At 33.0% G+C, this 23,909-nt stretch overlaps 1 protein-coding gene across 3 annotated transcripts in view; it reads right to left on the bottom strand.

The window, feature by feature from the left end:
* CNTNAP4 (contactin associated protein family member 4) overlaps positions 1-23,909 on the bottom strand; it is a 269,217-nt gene that overhangs the window by 5,524 nt on the left and 239,784 nt on the right. For 2 of the 3 annotated variants that reach the window (XM_066988100.1, XM_066988101.1), the window contains exons 17-23: positions 18,052-18,270; positions 15,580-15,819; positions 13,850-14,074; positions 12,410-12,543; positions 11,257-11,344; positions 3,391-3,609; positions 2,953-3,024 (exon numbers count right to left, since the gene is read on the bottom strand). In XM_066988100.1, the coding sequence (XP_066844201.1) occupies positions 2,953-3,024; positions 3,391-3,609; positions 11,257-11,344; positions 12,410-12,543; positions 13,850-14,074; positions 15,580-15,819; positions 18,052-18,270 (1,197 nt within the window). The remainder of the gene's footprint in view (positions 1-2,952; positions 3,025-3,390; positions 3,610-11,256; positions 11,345-12,409; positions 12,544-13,849; positions 14,075-15,579; positions 15,820-18,051; positions 18,271-23,909) is intronic. The other variant, XM_066988102.1, reaches the window with a different exon arrangement.

The raw sequence follows: 23,909 nt of genomic DNA, 5'->3' as shown, positions 1-23,909 counted from the left end.
TGCCTTTGGCTCATTATAATGGGATGAAGAGTCTTTCATGATCTGCATCAACTAGGGCTCTTATCTCTGTAACTGTTTTATGTAATAAATAGATACAAGTTAAAATAAGAAAATATAAAAAGCAAGGCCAACTTCATGTTTAAGATAAAATAGATTTGGTTCCTTCCTTTTAGGTTTGTGGGATTAGATCTGACATACTAGGTGTGTTTTTCAGTAGCTACGTGCACTGGGGTTCCTAAATAAATAGGGTCCCTGCCTAAACAGATAGCATTGTGTAAGCTTTCTTTTCCAACAACTTTAACAACTCCATCTAATAGGGCAAAATAATTATCAGTACAGCCACCTGCACTATGCTGTTCTAGCTGATGAGATAGAAAACAGATGGGCAGAAGCATAAGCTTTATATAAGAATTTGCCTGTATGTATCACATACCTAACATGACTCTGTGTGGAATAAGCACCAGGGTATGCTGTTCCTAGTCCAGCAGATTAGGAATAGTGAGGAAAGAGATACATCCCACATAGCCACGTGTGAGTTTATGTACTTCCAGCACTCTCCTCCCTTCCTCATCCATCCTCTCATAATGGGCTCAGGCCCTCAAGTTCATGTTATCAGAGGCTGAGGAGAGGAATTTGAGGAGAAAAGAAACAGAAGGGAAGTAGAAAGTGCTTGTAAAAGTAGCAGGAAGCAAGACTAGGCTGCAGGAAAAAAAAAAAAAAAAAAAAAAAAAAAACACTAAGCATTCTGAGAAAGAGTTGTAATGCAGTGACTCAGATGTACTAGATGAAGTAACAATCCATTGCATAGCCTTGGTACTATTGCAAGAAAAATAAAAATACCTATTCCCTTAGCTCTGTAAATGAGAACAGACCATCCATTTTCAAGGAAAAAATATAGCACTTGTCAATTTTTTTTAATTCTCTCATATGAGCAGCCACCCTTAATGTTAGGAATACAGACTTATGTGTGTGTGTTATCTCTTTCTCTGGAACAGAATCTAAAATCTGAGTAAATATTTCTTGTTTCACAGTCATAGTACTTGTAAAGGCCTGTCTATAAACATGCTTTGACTGAGTTAGCTGAAGTCATACAATTCTGTTATATTGTTCTAAAGGTACTTACATTAGACTTATACTAAGTGTTAAATAGCTTGCTTTATTTTGACTTTTAAACAGTACAAAAACTGTGAGTGCATATTCCCAAATGTCTTTAATAAAAATACAATTGCAAGGTTATTATTATCTTAAAACAACAAAAACAAAAACAACAAAAGATGTAACTATTGTATCTTGAAGTTCAAAAACATCTTTGTTTTTAGTACAATTTAAAATCCTCACCCACACCAAATTGCCTAGTATATAAAGTAATCTTTATCTAAATACATTTATTTACTTATTTATTTTTCCTTGCAACAGCAAAGTAGTTTTTGACAGAATTAAGACTCAAAATAGAACTCAGAAACTGTATTTTAAGTTCTGACCTCAGTGAACTCAGTGGTAAAATTCTTAAAGTGTCTGTGTATAAAAATATACAGACATAAGCATCATTCTATGAGCATGGAATCTACAAGGTTTTATTACCTTTTATTTTAGTAGCTTTAGCACCAGTGTGGTCAGCTCTTGTCTGGCCATGCAACATACTGTTATCAAGTAATGACTAGAACATGTATAAGTATTTAAATGGCAGAAACACAGGTGAGTGCAGATTGTGATCTAACTTCACTTTCCATAGTCCTAAATACTTTTATACTCTGTGGGAAGCCTTGGCAGCTCTATTCTGCTGAACCCCGCTATGTCATTTGTCTGCTGAGGCTCTGAAAACCCATAAAATGAAACCCATTCAGAACTTAAAGGATCAAGGGGGATGACCTTTCTCTAAACAAACTTTCTTCCTATTGTAGTAACTGATGAAAATTGAACCAATGAATTATAGAGCAAAAATACCTTTTTCATGAGTGGAAAGTAGAGGTGAGGGTTTTTTTCCCTCACTTTCTCCCAAAAAAATCAAATACAAACAGAAATACTCACAGGGGAAAAATTCTCACAAGAGACAATGCTATTCCTCAATGGAAAAATAAATAAATAAATAATTTAAAACTGTCAAAGCCATACACTTGCCCCAGGTGCATGTAATATAATATATACAATACAGGTGGCAGAAACTGAAATTCTCCTGAAGACCTGTGATCCCAAATTCTCTCTCTTAAGGTTCTCTCAAGAGCTCTTAGTTTCTTCTAAACAGACAGAACTGGTAGGGTTTTCCATTGTAACAGAGGTGGATCTCTGCTCAAAGATGGTCAGTCAGGAAAACACAGTAATGGAATATGCGTATCCTGATTATCAGTCTACTGAACAAATGCTACTCTTTACAAGAGTACATCCCTTTCCACATGCAGAACCAAAATGAAATGTCTTGAAGTGTCAAAGTATTCATTCAAGCAATGCAAAACCAATTTTCTCAAGAAGAAGCTGTACTGTTCAGATCCATTAAGGAAGATATTCTTCATTTTGAACTTGATTGTGTAGCAAAAACTAATGCTTTGGCATAACCAAGGAGCAATGATTTTTCTTTCTTAAACATAGGCTGTTTGTCACAAGATATCCAAATAATTTAAGTCATAGACACTAACATTAGGCAGTTTGGAAACCTGTTCTTAGTACCTTGCGTTTCAGGTATTTCAATAGAATATTCCAATGTATAGCAACACTTATGGCATAGTTTTATTTAATAACAAAATATGAGAGCCTCTGACTGCTTTTTAAAACACTGTTTGATTTTTGTCTTTCCAATGAAATGTAATAAAATTAAGCCTTTTTCCTAGTTTTCTTATGCACACAAAATTACCACTGACTTCAATTCAGCATTGAAAGACTCACTTTTTTTTTTCTTTAAAAAAAAAAAAAAAAGAAGGAAGGAAAAGGTTTCAGTAGAGTTACTGTAGCCTCTATTACCTCCAATAATTGCAGAGTCATTTCTGCTTGCATTATTTAAGGGCTGTCTCTCATCTATTGGTCCAGAATGATCTGCAGCAGGGAAAAAAAAAAATACAGAAAAATAGAAGGTTTTTGAGAAATTCTGAACTGCTTACAGGTCACATACTGTACAATGGCAGTAGTATGCAACTATAAGTATGCAAAGAAGAACAGTGATATAGATAATACTTTATAAAGATAAAAAGAAAAATGTAAACATTCAGAAGAAAAGATAAAGTCTGGAAAGAAGAATGTAAGAATATATAAAAGTGAACTAGTTTTTAAACTGCTTCTAAGATGATAACCCATGGGGTGGGGGAGTAGCAGGTGAGGGCCAGAAAAGTAAAAGAAATTATTCAAGTCATGAATACTCTAGATTTTGCTTCATAGATCATAAAAACTGATAACATTTGCTACCTGCAAACGAATGTGTTGTTTCACTCAGTGTTGAGTCAGCTCCAGTTAAAGTACCACAGCTGGATTCTGTAAAGCGTCCCTTCACAATGATGGGGGCTGAGCTGCTGTGGTGCAATGCAGATTTCAAAGGAGCGATGTGATTGAACTGCACTGAAGAGAGGCATCCAATAAAACCCTGAGAGTTTGCTTTCATTGTCTCCTCGTCTACATCACTGTTTTCTGTTAATGAAATGGAACAGAACACAATCATAATGCAAATGCAGAAAATAAAATAACAGAAGTTATTTCACATAAGTTGACCTTTCTACTGTTATGATGCTGAAGATTTCAATTTTTTTTCAAGTTCTTCCAAACTCTTATTTTGTTTTATATCTCTCGTTGGGCTTTTTTCTTTCTTTTCTTTTTCTTTTTTTCTCCTAATCTGCCAGTTGTCTTTATTTCAATCGTAAGATTTTTAATTTTAATCTTCTTAGTAGAAAAAAACACAATACATGTTTGACTTTCATAGTTAAATTTTCACCTGGTGTTATTAACAATGTGCTTGGAACAGACTGATACAAAATCTTAAAATTATTCAATAGTTTTCTGCTGGTATGAACATTTTATCATGGCCAAAATTTTTGCATTAAAAGTACTTATTAGAGTTAAAAGTAATTATGCATGTATCCACAGATTTCTATTGAATCATACAAGTTTATCCTGTTTTGTTTTGTTTTCTGTGGTAAATGTGTGGTAATATAAATGCCACTATACTGTTACTGTTTTTGGAACATAAAGAAAAGCAAAATTATTTTACTATTGTTTACTTAGATTCAAACTGAAGTGAGCAGGAGGAGATAGTATTTTGTCAAAGTAACACATATCCATACTGGGATCAAAAAGTTTGTATGTAATACATCATTGATGTTGGTTTTAACTGAGTGTAGTTGATCAGAGGAAAATTTACTCAAAAATATTTCACAAAATAATTATTTATTAAAAAAAAAAAAAAAAGAATATCCTTTGAAAGCACTTCAGAACACTTCAGAGGTCTTTCCTTTAATTTGCTCTTTATCTCAGCGGTTTACTGATGAAAACGAACAAACAAAAAAACAAACAAGTCAGTAAAGAAATCAAATTGACTAAGAGGGAGCAATAGATATTTCTCTCACTGAGACTTTTTGCTGCTTTTTCAACAGTACAAATCCAGAAATGAGGAGTCGCAAGTGGGAGTTATTTGTGGAACTGTCATTTGTCACACTGATAAGTAGAAATAGATAGAGAGATAGATAGATAGATAGATACATACATACATACATTCAAACCAATAAAAATGATAAAAACAGAAAAAATACACTATTAGAAGGCAAATATTTTGCCAGCCCAATTATTTCATCAAGTAAATTATCACCACTAAATCCCTGAATATTGATAAGATCATAAGACCATGGAATGGTCTTCCCAAATGATTATCCTGAAAAGCATCTTTATTGGAAGTAAGGCTTGACAAGTTTGGCTGGCTAAATTAAAAATTTGATGGGAAAACAAACACAAACAAACAACAACAACAACAACAACAGATTTTGAAATGTTTTGTATAAATTTTCTGGACTGCAATTATATGTACATTAAATTATGGGAGCCGTGTGAAGAATGCATATTTTACTCTAACAGGCATATATTAAAGGCTTTCTAAAACACCTTTAAAAGCTTTATTTGAAATACCAAATTGTAACAAAAGCTTCATACAGAGAAATAATAAGATTTTTTTAAAAGTAACTATTATTTAGCATTTCTGTCACTGCAGCACTGGAAAAAAATATATATATTTATTCCTGCAATAATTGTAAATATTACATGAATTGTCTTAAAAATCACACATTCTTTTAAACCGGTGAAACTTCGTGTATAAATCAGATCCAAGCAAAGCTTACTGGAAGCATACCTTTATTTTAGTTGTCATGGAAAGATTAACAACTGCTCTTGAAGAATATCACCCCCCACAGCAATACACACTCACTGTGGGGATACCTAGGAAACTCTCCTGGGTAACTGTGACTTTACTCAGTGGAAGTAAACAACTTCATCAGCAGGTTACTGTAAGAACTGACATTTCTACATCTTTCCTACAGTGTGGGGTGCTTCCAGATAGAGTATCATCTTAGAAAGTAAATAAACATTAAAAACAACAAAGCAAAACAAAACAAAACAAGAGAAACCCTTTGGCTTCTGTCCTATGAACTCCTCTTTTTTTCCCTCACTACTAAACCACCAGACACTCCATCTCTCTAACAATTTTGTAATAACGTTATGTAAGATATATTCAGAGGTCTTTAAATTGGAATTCTTGGATTCTGGTGAGAAAGATCACATATTATTTTATTTATTTTGTTTTGTTTTGTTTTATTATTTTACTTTATTTTATTTTATTTCATTTCATTTTTTCATTTTATATTTTCTTTCATTTTATGTGAATTAAAAATTAGTTCAGTGGCTAACTCTTAGATTTGTTTTTAACAAAAACTCGAGCTATGTGTAACTGTAGAAGAGTTCAGAAAACTGTTTCTCCAACTGAAGATAGTCCTTGGAAAATTCATACCTTTCTGGTTTACATTAAGATTTGAGGGTTTTTCCTAAATGACATCTCAAAGTACAAGAAATACATGTTTTTTTTTTTTTTTTTTTTTTTTGAGGGTGTGTGTGTGGGGGGGGGGGAGGGGAATGCACAAACACCCATTACATTGTTATTACATGCTTTTGCTCTCTTCCATTTATTTATTTTTTTTACATGCAGTTTCTTTGGAACAGACAACATTGGTCTTTACTTTGAAATACCCATCAAAAGAGATTGCTATTTTTCTAAGAATGTACATTCCATTATATTGAATTAAATGTTGAACAGCTAATCCTGGAAAGCATTTTGAAGGACATGAAGGCACACGAAGGACAAGAAAATCATCAGGAGTAGTCAGCATGGATTCACCAAGGGGAAGTCATGCTTGACCAACTTGATAAGCCTCTATGATAAAATGATGGATGAGGGGAGACCAGTGAGTATTGTCTATCTGGAGTCAGTGAGAGCTTTGACACTGTCTTGCACAAAATCCTCATAGACAAGCTGTTGATGTATGAGCTAGATAGGCAGACAGGAAGGTGATTAAAAACTGTCTGAATGGCCAGGCCCAGAGGACAGTGATCAGTGGTGCAAGATTGAGATGGAGGCCGGTAATTGTTGGCTTAACCAAGAGTCAGTACTGGGTCCAGTCCTTTTTAACATCTTCATAAATGATTTGGATGGTGGGGTACGGTATATCCTCAGCAAGTTTGCAGAAAACATAAAACAATTTAATGGACATATTAGAGCAAGTCTGGAAGAGGAAGGTGATCGAAGGACTGGAGCAACTCTCCTATGAATACAGGCTGAGGAAGCAGTGAAGAGAATGCTCTAGGGAGACTTCATTGCAGCCTTCTAGTACCTAAAGGCGGCCGACAGGAGAGCAGCCTTAAAGGAGGTGGAGGTGGAGATCAGGCTCTTCTCCCAAGCATTCAGTGATAAGACAAAAGAAAATGGCCTTAAAATGTGCCATGGGAGGTTTATTTTGCATATTAGGAAAAAAAAAAAATCACTGAAAAGGTTGTGAAGTATTGGAACAAGCTGCCCAGGGAAGTAGTTGAGTCATCATCCCTCGAGGTCTTCAAAAACTGTGTAGATGTAGTGCTTAGTGACATCGTTTAATGGTGAACTTCACAGTGCTAGATTAAATGTTGGAGCGGATAAACTTAGAGGACTTTTCCAACCTAATGATTCTATTGATTCTATAATTTTTCAGAAAGTGTAGTGATAGGAGAAGGAGTAATAGTTTTAAATTAAAAATGGAAAGATTTAGATTAGATGTTAGGAGAAAATTCTTCATTCAGAGGGTGGTGAAGCAGTGGAACAGGTTGACCAGAGAAGTTATGGATGCCCCATCACCAGATGTGTTTAAGGTCAAGTTGGATGGGCCTTGGAGCAACCTGGTCTAGTGGAAGGTGTCCCTGCCCATGGTAGGGGATTTGGAATGATCTTTAAGGTTCACCTTCCAACCCAAATTATTCCACAATTCTATGATAAAAATGGGAGGAGTGGCTGATACACTGAAATTTCATTCTGCAATTGAGAGGGACCTTGACAGCCTGAAGAAAGATAGGGAGCATGGGTCTTATCAATGGCAATTGATAATCAAACAGGGAAGGCAAAAAGAGGATGGAACCAGGCTCTTTTCATTGGTGCCCAGTGTCAGGGCAAGAGGTAATTGGCACAAACAGAAACACAGAAGTTTCCTCTGAATATCAGGAACCAGTTCTTTACTGTGTGGGTGACAGCACTGACACAACTTGCCTAGTGAGTTTGTGGAGTCCTGGAGGTATTCAAAAGCCATCTGGACGTTGTCCTGGGCTACTGGCTCTAGGTGGCCTTGCTTGAGCAAGGGTAGTGGACAAGATGACCTAAACCTAAATCATTCCATGATTCTGTGAAATACATTTTAAAGTAAAATAATACAAACTTTTATATGGGTTTTCATAAAAAAGACAACAAATCCTTTACTTCTGTAATAGTCACTGTGGTGTTACTCATATCTGAGAGTGACCACAATAGAACACTACATCAAAATATTATCAGTTCCTTAGTTGGTTTTATCATCAATATGTGAGCTTTTGAAAGATTTTAAACATTTTTAATCTAGTAGTTTATTTTAGGCAATACAGCTTTAAATATATGCTTAAATGTATCATTCTCTTTTCCATTCTTTGTGCCTATCTACATACATTTCTTTTCAGGATTGTATGTTGTATAAAAAACATCTATTTTTCAAAAGTACTACATTTCTATTCATGTTAGAAGTCCTCTAATTATTTTTCTATACAGAAAACAGATCAATACACTGTGACTCTTTCAGGCAATCACAATCAATAATTTGATTTTTCTTTTTTAAGATCTATAAATGTGATCTTTAAATGTAATTATTTAATATGTTTTAAATTATCATTCAGTTACTGGAAATATGAAAACAATTATCACTGTATTCATTTTATTATACACTCAAAATATTTCTTCCAATTCTTCTTGAGTTTGAAACACAACCGTCTTTCTACATTAGCCTATTAAATTACTTACACTTAAGATTTCATGTTCAAATCTCCCTCAGTTAATCCCCATGTTGTACTGGGTCGGGCTGGGATTTTAACTTTCCCTGCAGCAGCCCATACAGTGCTATATTCTGCACTCGGAGCTAAAACAGCAATGGTATCACACCAGTGTTGTGTCTGCTGCTGAGCAGTGCTGGCACAGCATCAGGACTCTCTCTAACCCCCCTAGGGGTGGGCAAAAATGTGAGAGAAGAAACATCACCAGGGCAGCTGACCTAAACCAACCAAAGGGATATTCCATACCATATGATGTCACACTCAGCAATAAAAGGTGGAAAAATGAGGAAGAGGGGAGGGGTGGGCTCTCGTTGTGAAAACGTCTGTCCTCCTCCCGAACACCGGCTACGTGCGTTGAGGCCCTGCTTCAAGGACGTGGTTAAGCATCTCTCATTTGTGGGAAGCAGAGATTAATTTCTTTCCTCTGCACTTCCACATAGCCTTTCCTTGTTTTGTTTAGTTTTCCCTTTCCTCCTCCCTGTTCCCCTTTCTTTTTTTTCCCCTTTAGTTAAATTGTTAATTGTTTAGTTAAATTGTTTAGTTAAATTGTTTAGTTAATAATAATCTTTCCTTAATAATAATAATTTTTTTTTCCTTTAATTAAATCATCCTTATCTCAACCCATGAGTTGTTCTTTCCTTTACTTCTTCCCCTCCTCATCTAAGGAGGGGGAGTGAGAGAGCAGTTGTGGTGTTCAGCTGCCTAGCACGGTAAAACCACCACACGTGCATCTAATTTTCTAAACAAGAATAGGTAAGAAATCATTTTAATTTTGCTCCAGAGTTTTGAAACTTAACTGAATGTTTTTTTTTATTATTATTATTTTTTCTTTTCTAGCCACGATTACATGTAGGGGAGGTTACATTTGAAATTGATATCTGTGTGTGCATGCATGTGTCTATGTGTGAGAGTTAATCTCTCATTACTACTCAGAATAAAGCAGAAAACTGTTTTTGTATATGTTTAGTTGTCGATTTACGTTGTTTGAATGTAGATAGAAATCAGAGACAGACAGACTTACTGCCTCCGACCAATAACATGATGGACACTTTTAGATAATGATTTACTTGTCAGTAGGAGACTCTTTGCAAATACATAGCAGTATTTCCTACCTTGGTAGTCAGGAAAATGTTTCTAGACCTGTTACAATGTCAGAAACACTGATTTACCAAACCAGTTATCTTATTCCCAACAGTACTGTACAAAAAAAGTGGTAAATATGTGGATCCTGGAGAGGCACCTGAGTTACAAAGTAATAAAATTCTTCTTCAAATTAAACTACATAAAAATGAATCTGCAGAAACACTTCTTAGAACTTCTTCTTCACAATAGCTTTTATATGAAACACGTAAATAGTTCCTGTAATCCTTGGGGAGCAAGATAAAGTAATATATCATTTATACTAATTTGAGATGAAAACTCAATTTCTTCTATGCCATATATCACAGTTTTCTGAATTTATTACTATTAAAAAAAAAAAAAAGAAGAAAAAAAAAAGACTTTCTTAAAACTTTAACTTACTTAGTAGGATTTTAAAAGGATGAGAAACCACCGCTGTTTTTCAGGCAGTTTACTGTCTAGATGTTCAAGAGACACCAAGGGAGCCACTTAATTTCCAATTTATTTATTTTTTTCGAATAAAATTTCATAACTTCTTATCAAATGTGTTTTTATGAAAAAATAAAAGATTTGTAGATGATAATGATGACAACATAATGCCTTACAAAATTATAAATACTTAAGAGATATAAATTTAGATATCGTCTTTTCAAATAATCCTTATTTTGGCAAACCTATTTATTCAGCCCTTATTCCAGGGCAACCTGTAGAAGGAGGAGAATAATTAATATAACTGCAGAATAGTGAAAAGGTCATTGTAACCTTAGTACATTGTTGTATCTTGCAAACTATACCAACTCTGTTTACAGATTGCTGAAACAAAACCTGTTATTAGAGGAAGAATGTACGAATGGATCTTTACGTGATACTAGAATATAACAACACATATATACATATATAATAAAATTATTTTACAAGAAAGAAATATAGAATATTGCTTGACTTTTCTCTAATATCACATCTACTATTATTAAGTACTATTATTAAGGTTTACCAATGACAGTTATGAAAATAGTAAGATTTTAGGAATTCTAGTTCAAGCTATATTATTTAGCTATATTATTTTAACCAAATTTACAAGAAAGCAATTGCAGATAGGTAAGTTCCATTTTGATTATTACTACAGAGAAAAAAAATGTTTTTAATGAATCTGAACTGGACAAATGTCATAGATTATCTTTTTCTTAATAAGTAACTGCAATAAAGTTTTTGTATTATCCCTGTTTACATCAAAACTGAATCAGAAAATTTTCAGTGATTAATAGCATTCTATGGTTTTGTGTATGATTTGATGATAAATTATTTTTTCCTGAGAGAAAAAAAAAAAAGTTGTGTTTCATAATGCTTGATTGCAAAATAGAAGAGATAAATGTGAAATTACTTTTAATGGAATGCACTTGCTCATTTTTCAGGAAGTACTTACACATGATTATATTTGCACTCCAACAGGACTGAAGTTCCTACCTTGATTGTAACTCAGCATCTAATTAATTCCAAGACAACAAATGTCTTTCAATGCTATTAAGGTTTGCAATGGTGACATTTTGATCTAAGTTTTAGAAAACCAGGTGGTGTTCCACTTACCTAAAATCTTGCCAAGTATGAGAGACTTGATTGCATTGAATTCTGTGCCTGAAGACAGAATAAATTTCATTCTTTCATTCTGGTTAACCTGCAAAATGGTGCATTGAAGAGCAAAGTAGGATAATGGAAATGACTTTAGTTAAAGTTTGAAAGAAAACAGATAAGATGTGAGTCAAAATTAAAAAGAAAAAAAAAAGCTGAGGGAAACCTTTGTTAATTGTATCTTTTTTTTTTTTTTTTTGTTAAAGATGATTAGCTTTCTCAGCTCACTGATTATAGCTGTGATACTTCCTAAGCATCTCCCTTAATAAATCAATATTTATTTATTTGGATTATTCCTTCTTAGTTATTATTAGAATAAATAAAATTGGTAAACACCCAAAACAATGGAAAAGGTTCTTTTCACTATAAAAGTCACTCAACATTTATTTCATGTTTAAAGATCAAGTATTATACTGTAAATACTATGCCTGCCAGTATACCTCTAGAATAGCTTGACTTCAAGCTTTGTACCAATGCATAATTACAGAATCTTATCTCTAACCCTAAACTGTTAACTTGAAACATCCAGGATTTATAAAAAATAATTTAAAAATTGAGGTTTTATTAATGTTCTAACAATTCTAAAAAATCTAATGATTAATTAGTAAATTATTTCTATTTTATCATCCGCTATTCACAAAAATAAAAATATTTTTCTTAATAATAATATGCCATTGATGTAAAAAGGACTTGTGAGAAATAGAAAGTAGGCTTAAGTTATTTTCTAGATATAAAAATATGAATATGGGTATTGTTTTTTGATTAATTAAAAAAAAAAAAAAACCAAGATCCCAAATTAATGACAGCAGTCATCCAATTATGTAAATTTAACCATAAAACAATTCATATAAAATGATGACAAGAAATTGTCTTTTTAAAATAGACAAGAAGAAATCCAAAGAGAATTCCTAAACTAGACTCTTACTGAGTCTGCTAAGCTTTGCTTTATTTACTTATTTACTTGAGATATTAAAACACAGTTCATTTTGGGTTAAGTGTTCTGTTTTAACTATTTATTTAATTTTGTTTTGGATGTTATATTCTTTGGTAATGGTAATACCACCGCCACCGCCCCCGCCCCCCTTTTTTTTGTCTTTTTGAATTGAATTACCTCTACAAGGAGCATTTCCTCCTCTCTGTTAATCTTCACATGGTGTAGCTGTCCATCAGCCATGCTTCTGAAATTGATGGTGAAGACATCAGGATCTTGATGGCTATCTAGTTTGTACCTGATCTGTAAACTTCCTGCAGATATAGATAGAGTAAATGGTATAGTATAATGGGTACACAACAGGCACAGTAGATCATATACAATACCTCCCGCTTCACATGTGCATTTGAAGAGCAAACCAAATGTTTAATTTATATAAGGAATTAGCTCAAATAAGAGAAACTGACCTAAGTGAGAAATGAAAGAAGACAATAGGAAAGGTAATAACAATTTTGAAAGTAGGATGATGTAGCAAAGATAGCTATAAACTGACAAATCTGTATAATCTGTGAACCTGTCATAATGAGTTAAAGGTTTTGCGGCTTTTTTTTTTTTTTTTTTTTTTTAACAGCTCAAAAATGCTTGGTCTGGTAGCTTATTTCAACGTGATTTAGCAAATAAAACTCTCTAACTTACCAGTACTATTCTTGAATAATATTTACACTGTCAGACTGTAAATCTCTGACCAATCAACAGTCAAGAAGGATACAATGAATCATTTCTATCTCACTTTCCATTTCTTGTTGTTAACTCTTAGTATAGTCTCCATGCATATCACACAAAGGCTTTTTAACACAAAGGCTCCATGGTTCTCTTGTCAGAGACAAGAGTGATATCAAATGTAGATATACTACAACTTTGTACTAGTCCTTTGAAAAGCAAATCCCTGTCCAGATCCAGGCCAGTCATAGAACATGTTCTACTTCACATGATCAGGACTCTATAGTTATTCTATATCTACTGGATCTGGAAAAGCCAGTCTCTTTGAGCACAGGGCCAGTATGACTGCAAACAGTCTTTGACACACCCAAATATTCAAGTAAGTCTTTTTTTTTCTTTTTTTTTCTTTTTTTTTCTTTTCCGTAGTTAAATTTCTTAATTGAAAAAAAATCTAGAAGTAAAACAAGGTAAATAAGTATTAAGAAGTTAGTAGACAAGATGAAAGAATGAAAAACAAAGCTACAACTAAGATTTCATGCTAAGTTTAAATAGAGAAAGGTAATTTCCTATCTTTTATATAATGTGGATTTTCACCAGATACATTTTGAGTTTCAAGTCAAAAAAAAAAAAAAAAAGAAAGAAAAAAGAAAAAAATTACTACTAAAGTATTTCCAGAAATAATTTATTTTGCCAAAACTAATAAAAAGCAGTAAAAGTTGAAATTACAGTAAGAGGAATTATGTTGAGATGGAAAGTATTGCTTGTTACAGCTGAAAAATAAAGATACCATTTAAAGCAACAACAGGACAATGTTTAATTTGTGATTCAGCTCATGGGAATCAGGATGAATTTGAGTTGACAGTTCATTAGTATTTCCACACAGCCTATCTGAACACTCACCGTTTCTGGTTAGAATGACTGAGAGATATTCCTTGTAGAAGGAGCTGACATAAAGCAGTAGGCTTGGTGTCCGTGTTGTTCGGAAGGCAAATGTGATTGTTTCCCTGCTCAGTGTCATGTCAGCATAGAAAGAAGAAGCATGAGAAGTGGAATTTTTAGTGAAGGTGTAGTATTCTTGAAAATTGTATATCACAGAACTTCCAGTTCCAAAATAGGCAGAGATCTCTGAAATAAAGAACAATTCAGTTTTTAAATATGATGCAAAACAGCAGTAAAAACAGGAAAACAAAACAAAACAAAGCAACCAAGAAAAAAAAAAAGAACAAGTATTCTTAATTATTGTGATACAGTTGAAAGAAATATTAACTAATACCTAGAATTATAGAGAATAATAAGACTCATCCTGTGTTAGACCAAAACCACATGACGCATGTGTCTTAAATATCTGTTGCATGAAGATGTGCTTCTTTTTGTCTGGTTTTGAACATGCTTCTGGCTTTCTGGTTTGGTTTTGTTTTGTTTTCTATTTATTTATGTCCTGAAGTCCATATGTTTTCTCTCTTAAGTACATTGCACATACAGAGAAATTGGTGCAGGAGTTTAAATCCTAACACATTGACTAAACTTGTCTATGCCTTCTCCCAGAACATCTTACAGCAGCTTCCTACCAAAAATATCTCTTAGACTATCCCATTATCACGCACAGACTTCAGAAAATAAATAAATAAATGAATAAATAATAATAATTAATGATAATAGTAATAATTAATAATAACAATAATAAATTTGTAAAGTACTGTAATATGGCTTGGTATTTTTGAAAGAGAGTGATTAAAATAATTAAAGATCATCCCACGCTTTCAGCAACAGGACCCACTAATCAATCACTTGAAGAATAATAAGCTTGGAGTGTGACCATTCTTTTTCTATTTGCTGGGGAGCAGGAAGACATCATGAGAATGAATGGAAGACATTCAGTAGCATTATTTCCACAAGGGATATGGATATGGAAGGACTTCACAAGAGTCTTTTATTTTTTTCGTGGCAGTAGTAGCTGGGTAGATGTAATGCTCATGAATTTAGAGGAACCTGGAGCGATGGCATCTAAGCCAGCAAGTACTTTGCAGAATACGTGGAGGAAGAAAGCAATTTTTAACAAATTAGAATAATTTGAAAATATTGAATTTCTAAATGAACTTCCATTCTTAAAATTCAAACTCAATGACTGTTTATCATCCACTAGTATAACACCATCAGTGACGAACTCCATGAAAAAGGATGAAAAGATGGGTTCGCTCCTTTTTCCCATAATCTCACTTTCCTCTTGCAGTTAAAAAAAAAAAAAAAAGCGTTACTTCTTGGTTTGTTTTCCAAATTTAGTCATAGCTTAGTCCTAGTAAATCCTTAAGACTTGACAGACAGATATCCAAATGTTTATATATACTATTCCTAGCTGTAGTATAATATTAAAATATGAAGGTTGCTACATAACATTAAAGAAAACATAATGACTCTCTCACATAAGGTGTTTTAAACAGTAGATGTTGAGTATATCTCTGGAAGACCATGTTTATAAAACTAGTTACACATACTGAGCAAATTAAAATGAATGTTTCTCTACACTGGGTGAAACAAATGATTTGTAACCATTCAGGCATATCCTTAAGGAACTTATACTGGACTGCATGCTCTTACTTTCAATAACTGAGGAAGCTAAAAGACACGCTTGCCTGTCTTACAGAATGGCCCGGCATAGGCAGAGAAACTGCAGTCACAAGAGAATCCACTGTATTTCTCTCTGCATTTTCCACCATTGTGACACAGGTTACCATAGCTACTACAATGTCCAGGACATCCTGGTTCAACTCCTGGTGTTATCTTCGCTCTCTCTTCCAGGTCAAGGGCCATTCCGTTTAACTGTAATGAACGAATGCATCCCAAAAATCCCTTCTGTCTAGATGCTGTCCCACCTGAAATAAATTCATATGAGCTTTTAAAAATAAAAAAAAGAACTAATGTGTAACAACATCTGTATATTTTACAGCCCCTGAATAGTCTATGATGAATTTCCAATATATATGCTTATGCATGTGGAAATATTTATAAATAGCTTTAAAAGTGTATCTAGTTTCTTTTTTTCTCAAGTAATTACAGTGAACTCCTGAATCTTTTGATTGGAAAAAAAGGATTTTGCACAGTAAGATACCAAGCAATGATGCATACTGTTATTAATTCACAAAGGAGTAACATCCAGAAATTAGGTTTTGTTGTTTGTTTGCTTGTTTTTAAGAGAAGAGAAGGGGAGAGAAAGGGAGAGAAGGGAAGAGAAGCGAAAGGAAAAATGAAGGAATACAGAAAAATGAATAATAATAAAAAAAAAGTAAAGGAGAAAAGGTTAAAGGAGGGTGATGAAGAGTAGTTTTACTTTTTCAAGATTCTGCTGACTGCTCAATTGTTCTGCATGTCTGTCTGTCTGTCTCATGGTATGGGTCATGATGTCCCAGAGCTCATGTCTCATATTTTGTCCTGTGGTGGAAGCTGTGTCCAATCTTGAATTTATTTCCTTCTCTACTGAGTGAGGAGGCTGGTCAATCCTGACTATGAAACATATGCCGTAAATGAATAGGACAATCCAGAAGGTAATTGTTGCTTCATTTATTATGACTATTCATTTTAAGACACTTCCTGACAGCCAACATTTTTTTCATTGTTATTGCTTAGCAAGGTGTGCAATATGCACAACATTTTTTCTCCTAACCTATGTTACAAAATTTACTATATCATCTCCTGTTTTGGTTGTTGTTGCTGTATTTTTTTTTCCTCTTTTACAAATTAAAACAGAAAACACTTCACAATATACAAGGTTGCCAACCATAATCCTCATGAACTTCCAGACAACTGTTGACTAAAAGCTTCCACCAAAAAAAATACCAGAAGCAGCAGAATAGAATCACTATTTCAATGCAAACTATTCATCTGAACACTATCTGAAGAAAACAAGCTAGACAAAATTTTAAATTGACACCTCCATATAAGAGATAAATATATATACTTTTATACTAGAAGTATAAACTATTTGACAAAGTCAGCCAATATATAAATATATTTTTAATTATTATTTATTTATTTATTTTTCATTTGTTAAAAAAGATCACCTTATTCAGTAGCCTATTATTTGATAAAATTTTCTGGGAAGTGCTACTCTTAAATCAGGTTAGTACAGTTTCAGAACATTTGGAAGAAGGATTAGATCAACTCACTGTCATTATCACTGGAAAACTGTTTAGACTTGATATTGACATAAACAACTGTGGAATTTCAGTTTTCCTTCACAGATTAGATTGCACAAATTCAAACTGATCTACTTTCAGCTTTTCCTAAAGATACACTTTATTTAGTAACACCAGGCCCCTTAATTTCCCTCCTCCCTAAAATGCAGCAAATGAAAACTAAGTTACTTTAATATAACGTGTCTTACAGCAGATCTAGACAAAAAGCTTTGTAAAGGTAGGACAGGCTTCACATGTTTGTAGAATGTACAGCATAAAAGTACACCAAAACCACAGAAATAATAAATAAAGATTTTTATAATATTATGTTTATAAAGATTAGAGGAAAAACACTACCTTGTACATAACACATAGGTCTAAATAATGCTATATAAGAGCTAAATGGACATGAATTAATTTTTGTTATCTTAATTCTGCTTTTCCTGTAGTTTATCTAAGTACATTAATGCCAAATTTGCTGAAGTATAAAGCCATAAATATTCAGGTAAAATTTCTTCTTTGAAGCTTTCACGGTTTAGACAGAACTGACCATAGATGTGGATTTGTCTTGGTTGTGTGAGGTCAAAGAATAATCCCTTTATCTCATTTACCATACTAAGTAAACACAGTCTGAATATTCCATTAAATGTATTAGAAAAAGGTGGAAGAGTAGATCCTTTAGTTTCTTCAAACAAACCTCAAAAAAAAAAAAAATAGTTGAAAGCTTATCCAATAATAACTATAGGATGAAGCACTGATTTTCTATCTTTAAAATAGAGCTAAATCTCCTTAGATTTTACACCAGGGCTCTTATTTTACCATACAAGCTGTTTTCCAAAGACCCAGTTCCTATCTTCTTTTTTTTTTTTTTTTTTCCCCGTTTCTCATTTTCATGATGATAATTAGAAAAGATTCTGTTAAATGAGAGCCTACCTACAAAAAGTTGGCTGTTGAGTTGCAACCGAATATGCCCATCAGGTGGAGCAGCATGAAACTTTTGAGGAAGCTGATCTACTTGTAAGGATGCCTCTTTGATGTTTCGTTCAGCCTTGACATAATGCCATTGGTTGTCATTTAAGGAAGTGAGTGACTGCACTGTAACTTCACGAGGTCCATTTCCAACATCGAATGAAAAAATCACTTCATATGGGGCTAGAAAGAGGACATCAATATTTAAATAATTGCTTAAATTATTCCATAGTTATTTAGGTCATACAGTCACTGAACGGCAGAACAAGCTATTTTCAGGCCTAGTCTGCTATTTCCTCTGGCTGTGACAGGATAAGATAATTTTTTGGGGAGGAAAAGTAGACCTTAGAAGTCCTGTCTACAAAGCTCTTTCTTCACACTCAATGACACTGAGAACAATGGTTTGTCAACAAAGTGAAAGTCAAACTGTTTGCACCCCCCAGAGAGTATAGAAGTCAAGAAACAGTGAAATGTACTAACTTTGTTATTTTTCATTTTGGATAAAAAAGATATATCCTACTTATATGTTAATTGATTACCATTGTTAGCTAAATTTCAACCACCACAACTATAATTCAAACAGGTTCTATTTTTTTTTTCTTATTTATTCACATAACTCATACAATTATCAGAGTACAAATTTTGATCTAGAAAGCAGCACTGGCTAATAGGAAATATCTGTCCTAACAGATGCAAATAATTTTCAAAATCAGTAACACAGCTTTTAGAAAAGAACAAATTGATTCCGATGTATGTACCATGTTTTGATTTCTTGCAAGATTTTCAAACTTCTCTGTCTAAAATGTCCATAGAGGTTGTTATAACATTGCAACTAAAATAAATAAATAAAAGTCAAAACTGATGCCTGTCAAGAATTTTCACTATTCTGCAATACTGCAGAATGAGATATATGATGGCCTTATGTTTGGTTTGGAAGGGACCTTTAAAGACCATCTAGTCCACCCCCTCTGTCCTGGGTAAGGACATCTTTCATTAGGTGAAGGTGCTCAAAGCCCTGTCTTACACAACTTTGAAGTCTTCCATTGTTGAGACATCCACAACTTCTCTGGGGAACCTATTCTGTTGTCTCACTACCATCCTGAAAAAATTTCATCCTGATATCCAATCTAAATCTATCTTCTTCCAGTCTAAAGCCATTGCTCCTTGCCCTACCACTACAGGCTCTGCTAAAAGGCCTTTCTCCATTTTTATTATAAGTTTTTTTTATATATTGAAAGGTGTCAATAAAGTCTCGTGTATATATATATATTTTTTTTAATGTAAACATATTCACACAATATGCTTCAACTTATATGTTGAAGTCAACTGAGTCATTCTCTAAGCAACATTTGCATGATATTTTGCCTAGAAAAGCATAGCTGCATCTTTGTTTTTCGGATGGGGAATATGCCAGAAATCAAAAATCTGAAAGTTATAAACTGTTCAATTAACATACTCAAGGATAAACACATAAGAAGAGTAATTCCTAAACATGAGATTATCAGCATTTTAAATTATTACTTGAATAAAAGACTAGAGGACTGAGAAGTCTCCATGAATTGGAACCATTAAACGTTCCAATTTATGTCACTAAATTTTGAGAGAAAAGCAAAATGGTTAGAAGTGATCAGAGGACATGAAAGATCTTCAAACACGTTATCAAACACGAATTTACAGAATAATACATTTTTTAAAAATCACAGTGAAATAGTGAAATACTTGCATTTTCTTTTCACTTTTGAATGATACATTAGACATTTTAGAACATTTAGATCCACTTTGGCCAATCTTTAGACTGAGTAATGCCATATGCTTGTTATCCCTTAAGCCCCAAATCTGATTATTATAAAGTATTGTTATATAACATTTGAATCTGAGAGAGAAAATACACACAGCATTTGATTTTCGAAGTAAAATAAGACATAATATGCAGATGAGTTTTAAACAGAACTCCTTTTGTAGTGAGTGATCTCTTCTGCTTAAAAATCAACACTGTTCTATACAATAATAAGAAATAATGGTTACCTAAAATCTTGTCATCATTAAAATGAATATTTGGATAAATTTGTTTCATTTGGACAAAGTTGAGAGCTCAGTCTCCCTGTACTGAGGGGTAAAAGAATAAATAAATTAAAAAAAAAAAAAAAGAGCAACAGAAAACTCCATGTGACCAGGTAAAGAGAATTTCTGCTGAATGTTACCTTCTGTAGGGAGGTCTTTGTAATCCTCCAGGTACTGTTGGAGTGAAGCCTGAAAACACAAATTCTGCTTTGAACTCACTGAATGTGCCTATTAAATAGCATATCAGAATGACAGATCTGATAAATAATGTGACTGATTAGATTTTAGAGGTAAGAAAACACATAGTATAGCTTTTGAAATAACCAATGAAATAATGAATTATGTTATTAACACTAAAGAGTAATGTAATCTTGAAAAACAGAACCAGTTCCAGAAGTTCCAAAGATGGAGTTTTAAAGAGCTATGATGACCCTACTAGCATCTAGTGGACTGTCTGAAGACTGACCAGAATATGTTAGAAAAAGAGATAAATATAATCAGTTTATATTTCATATTTAAAGCAACTCTGGTTAAAACAACAGTGCTGCAAGTTTGGAAGAAATCTGGCATTTATGAGCCCAGTGGTCAAACTACCTGTGGAAGGTGTGCCACAGGATGTAGAGAGATGCTGACTGAGTTCTGAAATTTGTCCTCTTGTGATGAAAGACCAGGGCAAAGAGCATTTTCATCATTTTCTTAGTAGCATGAGAAAGCTCTGTCCTGGAGCATAGCTCTTTTAATGAAAAAATACTTTGTGGTCCTTACCTACCTTGGTGTTAGACAAAAAAAATCCAGACATTGCAGGGACTCTTGAAGCTAATGAATTCAAACACAGGCAAAGCACAGGTACAGATTGGCAAAGTGGAGTGGAAGATGCAGTTGATAGTGATCATGGAGTGTGATCAGTGGCTAGCTGTAGCTAAAATCACTAACAGAAAGCACAGCCAACAAGAACCATTTAGAGTACCAAGACATATACATTATATGCAGTAACAGAAAGTGATTAACAAGTAATATGCTACAGAATACAATAATTGAGTACTTTCCCTAGAGGAAAAAAAAAAAAAATAGGAATCCACTCATCCTGGACAATAAGTAGTGAATTTGGTCAGAAGGGGGCCTATACAGCTTCATACTCAGAACTCTTCAGCACTATTTCCAATAGTTCCTTCCTCAGAAGACCCTCTAAATTACTACATAATTGTGCTCCCAATCCTACTTTAAATTTCTGTTTATCGTTTTGTATTTAAATTGGAAATAATCCTTCAGTGAGCACTCAGTATAAAATAGTAACTTAGATTTCTGGCTAGGAGATATAATTTGATGTCATATAACTATTTAATACAGTGTACTATGAAAACTCACAGAGTTGAATTAGCCTTGTGGCTTTCAAACAGTCTGCAGAATGTTACAGTAACTCAGACAAAAACTCAAAGCCTCGAGGTTTTATTTTATTTTTATATTTGCTTATAATAAATAAATAAATAATAAAAAATAATCATATCTTGTCTAAGATTATTTAGTTTTCTGTGTTTAAAATATGATTAGGATAAATAACTACATTTTTGCAATAGCTTTTTATGTTGTGTATGCACCACAGTGTTTATAGATGTTCATAAAAGCAAACAGCTCTAAACTTCACCTTTCCTTTAATAGGAAAGGCACACTTCGTCTGGCACTTTTGCTTTGGTAAAGTTAGGCTTAATTGTCTACAGACCATTATATCATAAATAAAAGCATTGGATGTAAAGTTTGAGAACAATCAAAAAATAAAATGCTAAGAAAAATCTTCATGTTAGCAACTATGGTATGCCAAATATTAATCACATAAATAATTGTAAATAATTTCAAACATCTTCATCTTAAACACAGAACCTGACATTTTCATTACTGTTATTTATTATTACATGAATCAAAGACATTGATTTATGTAGAAATATAAATAGCATATGAAGTGTAGGTTGTTGATTTACATTCAAATCTACTGCAAAGGAGTATAAAATGAAATTTAAATGATACTATACAATATGATATGTTCAAGGTGATTAATGTGTTTGTTTTTTTAAGGCAGTTGTGATAAGAGAATGTATTATGAATTACTGAACAATATTACTCTTAGTACAAATACACAATTCTGGCTCCAGAACAAACAATCCTACCTATCAAAAAATAATAGGTATACCTATTCAACAATTCATGACATTTTCTGGAAGTGAAGAAATATCTGAATTTGTCCACTGTAATAATGGTCAAATTCAGCCTTTCACTATCTCTTATGCCTTGTTAGTCACAAGTCATACAGGAAAAAATAAGTATACAAGTATACTTATATACAAATATATAAGATTGTGCAACTGAAGGATGCATATGAATGAATGGGACCAGTGACAGGAGCTTGTCTGCATATTACTATCATGGAGGAATAGTGATGGTCTTCTGCCAACTGCATGGATGAATTTAGTTCTCAGAAATATTCCTGTAATGTTTCTGTAATTTAGCTGTTTATTTTGAGGTAGGAAAACGTTTGCCATGCAAGAATATTATCATTGTTTTAGAGAAGTGGTGACTTAGTGGCTTCAGATTGCTTCACTGAAGTGGTGACCTAACTCATTTTCTGTATTCCATGACACCAAGGTTATTATGCTACCGTGTTTTCACCTGTTCACAAAATTTTAACAGAAAGCAACCCACACTCCTGACAAACCTGGTAAAGACACTATTGAAAACAGAGTATCTTTTGAATACAGCCTGAGACAACAAAAAATAGAGAAAGCATTATACACAATATTCCATAGTTTAAGTGTCAACAGAACAACACAGTAGGTGCTTTTCTGTTTGTTTCAATAATGTAAAACATTATAATTGGCAAAAGAAAAAAAACAACAAAATATTTTTTTTAATAAAGATGCAGTAATGTTTCTAAAATTATATTTTGTATGATATAAAATATCATGTATCTATTTGTATATCTATATCTTCACCAGAAAATTATCAAGGGTGATAACACCTTGGATCTGTAAAAAATGAGGAAATGTCCAATGTCAAGATATAAACTTTTACAAAGAACTCTCAGAAGCACCTGTCAACTATAAAACTTTTAAAATGATTTGTCATTACAAATAAATCCAAAAGATTTTGAAACAATAATTATTCCTTTTAAATATTCTCCCTTTTAATAATGAACAATATAAGAAAACATCGAGCCAACTAAGATAAATTCTACATGAGTCATGTTACTGAATTCAATGATACAATTTAATTTTCTCTTGTAAAAAAAAAAACATTTATGTGCTAAAATCTAAGATTTTAGATATGTATGAAGTAAATAATAACAATAAAAAGATTGGTGATATTGAATTTGGGAAAAGACATAACAAAGTTGGGGTACTATGCTATAGATGGTCTGACTCACACATTGTGGCTCTGAATGAATCTCACAACAGCCACACGTAGTGACTGGCCATGAGGGGTGTAGCAGGTGAGCGTAGGAGGAACTGATTGAGCAGTAAGAGGCTGATTGCTGAGATTAAGTATGCTCTGGGGCTGAAATTATCTTTGAATGTGTATTTGTATAATTAAATCTAATTCCAGTGCTGAGATTTTGGGGAGAATGATAAAGCTACCAAAGTAATAACTGTAATAAAAATGGAGAATATATTTTAAAATATTCCTCTTATTAGTTAACTCTAATATAGTCCCACTGAAAGCTAAAATAATAATAGTAATATTTAATTATATTAATGCTAATAATAATAGTAATT

Source organism: Anser cygnoides, chromosome Z (assembly GCF_040182565.1).
Source record: "Anser cygnoides isolate HZ-2024a breed goose chromosome Z, Taihu_goose_T2T_genome, whole genome shotgun sequence".
Taxonomy (NCBI): Eukaryota; Metazoa; Chordata; class Aves; order Anseriformes; family Anatidae; genus Anser; species Anser cygnoides.
The sequence above is the reverse complement of the archived record's forward strand: the minus strand, read 5'-3'. Positions and strand labels throughout refer to the sequence as shown.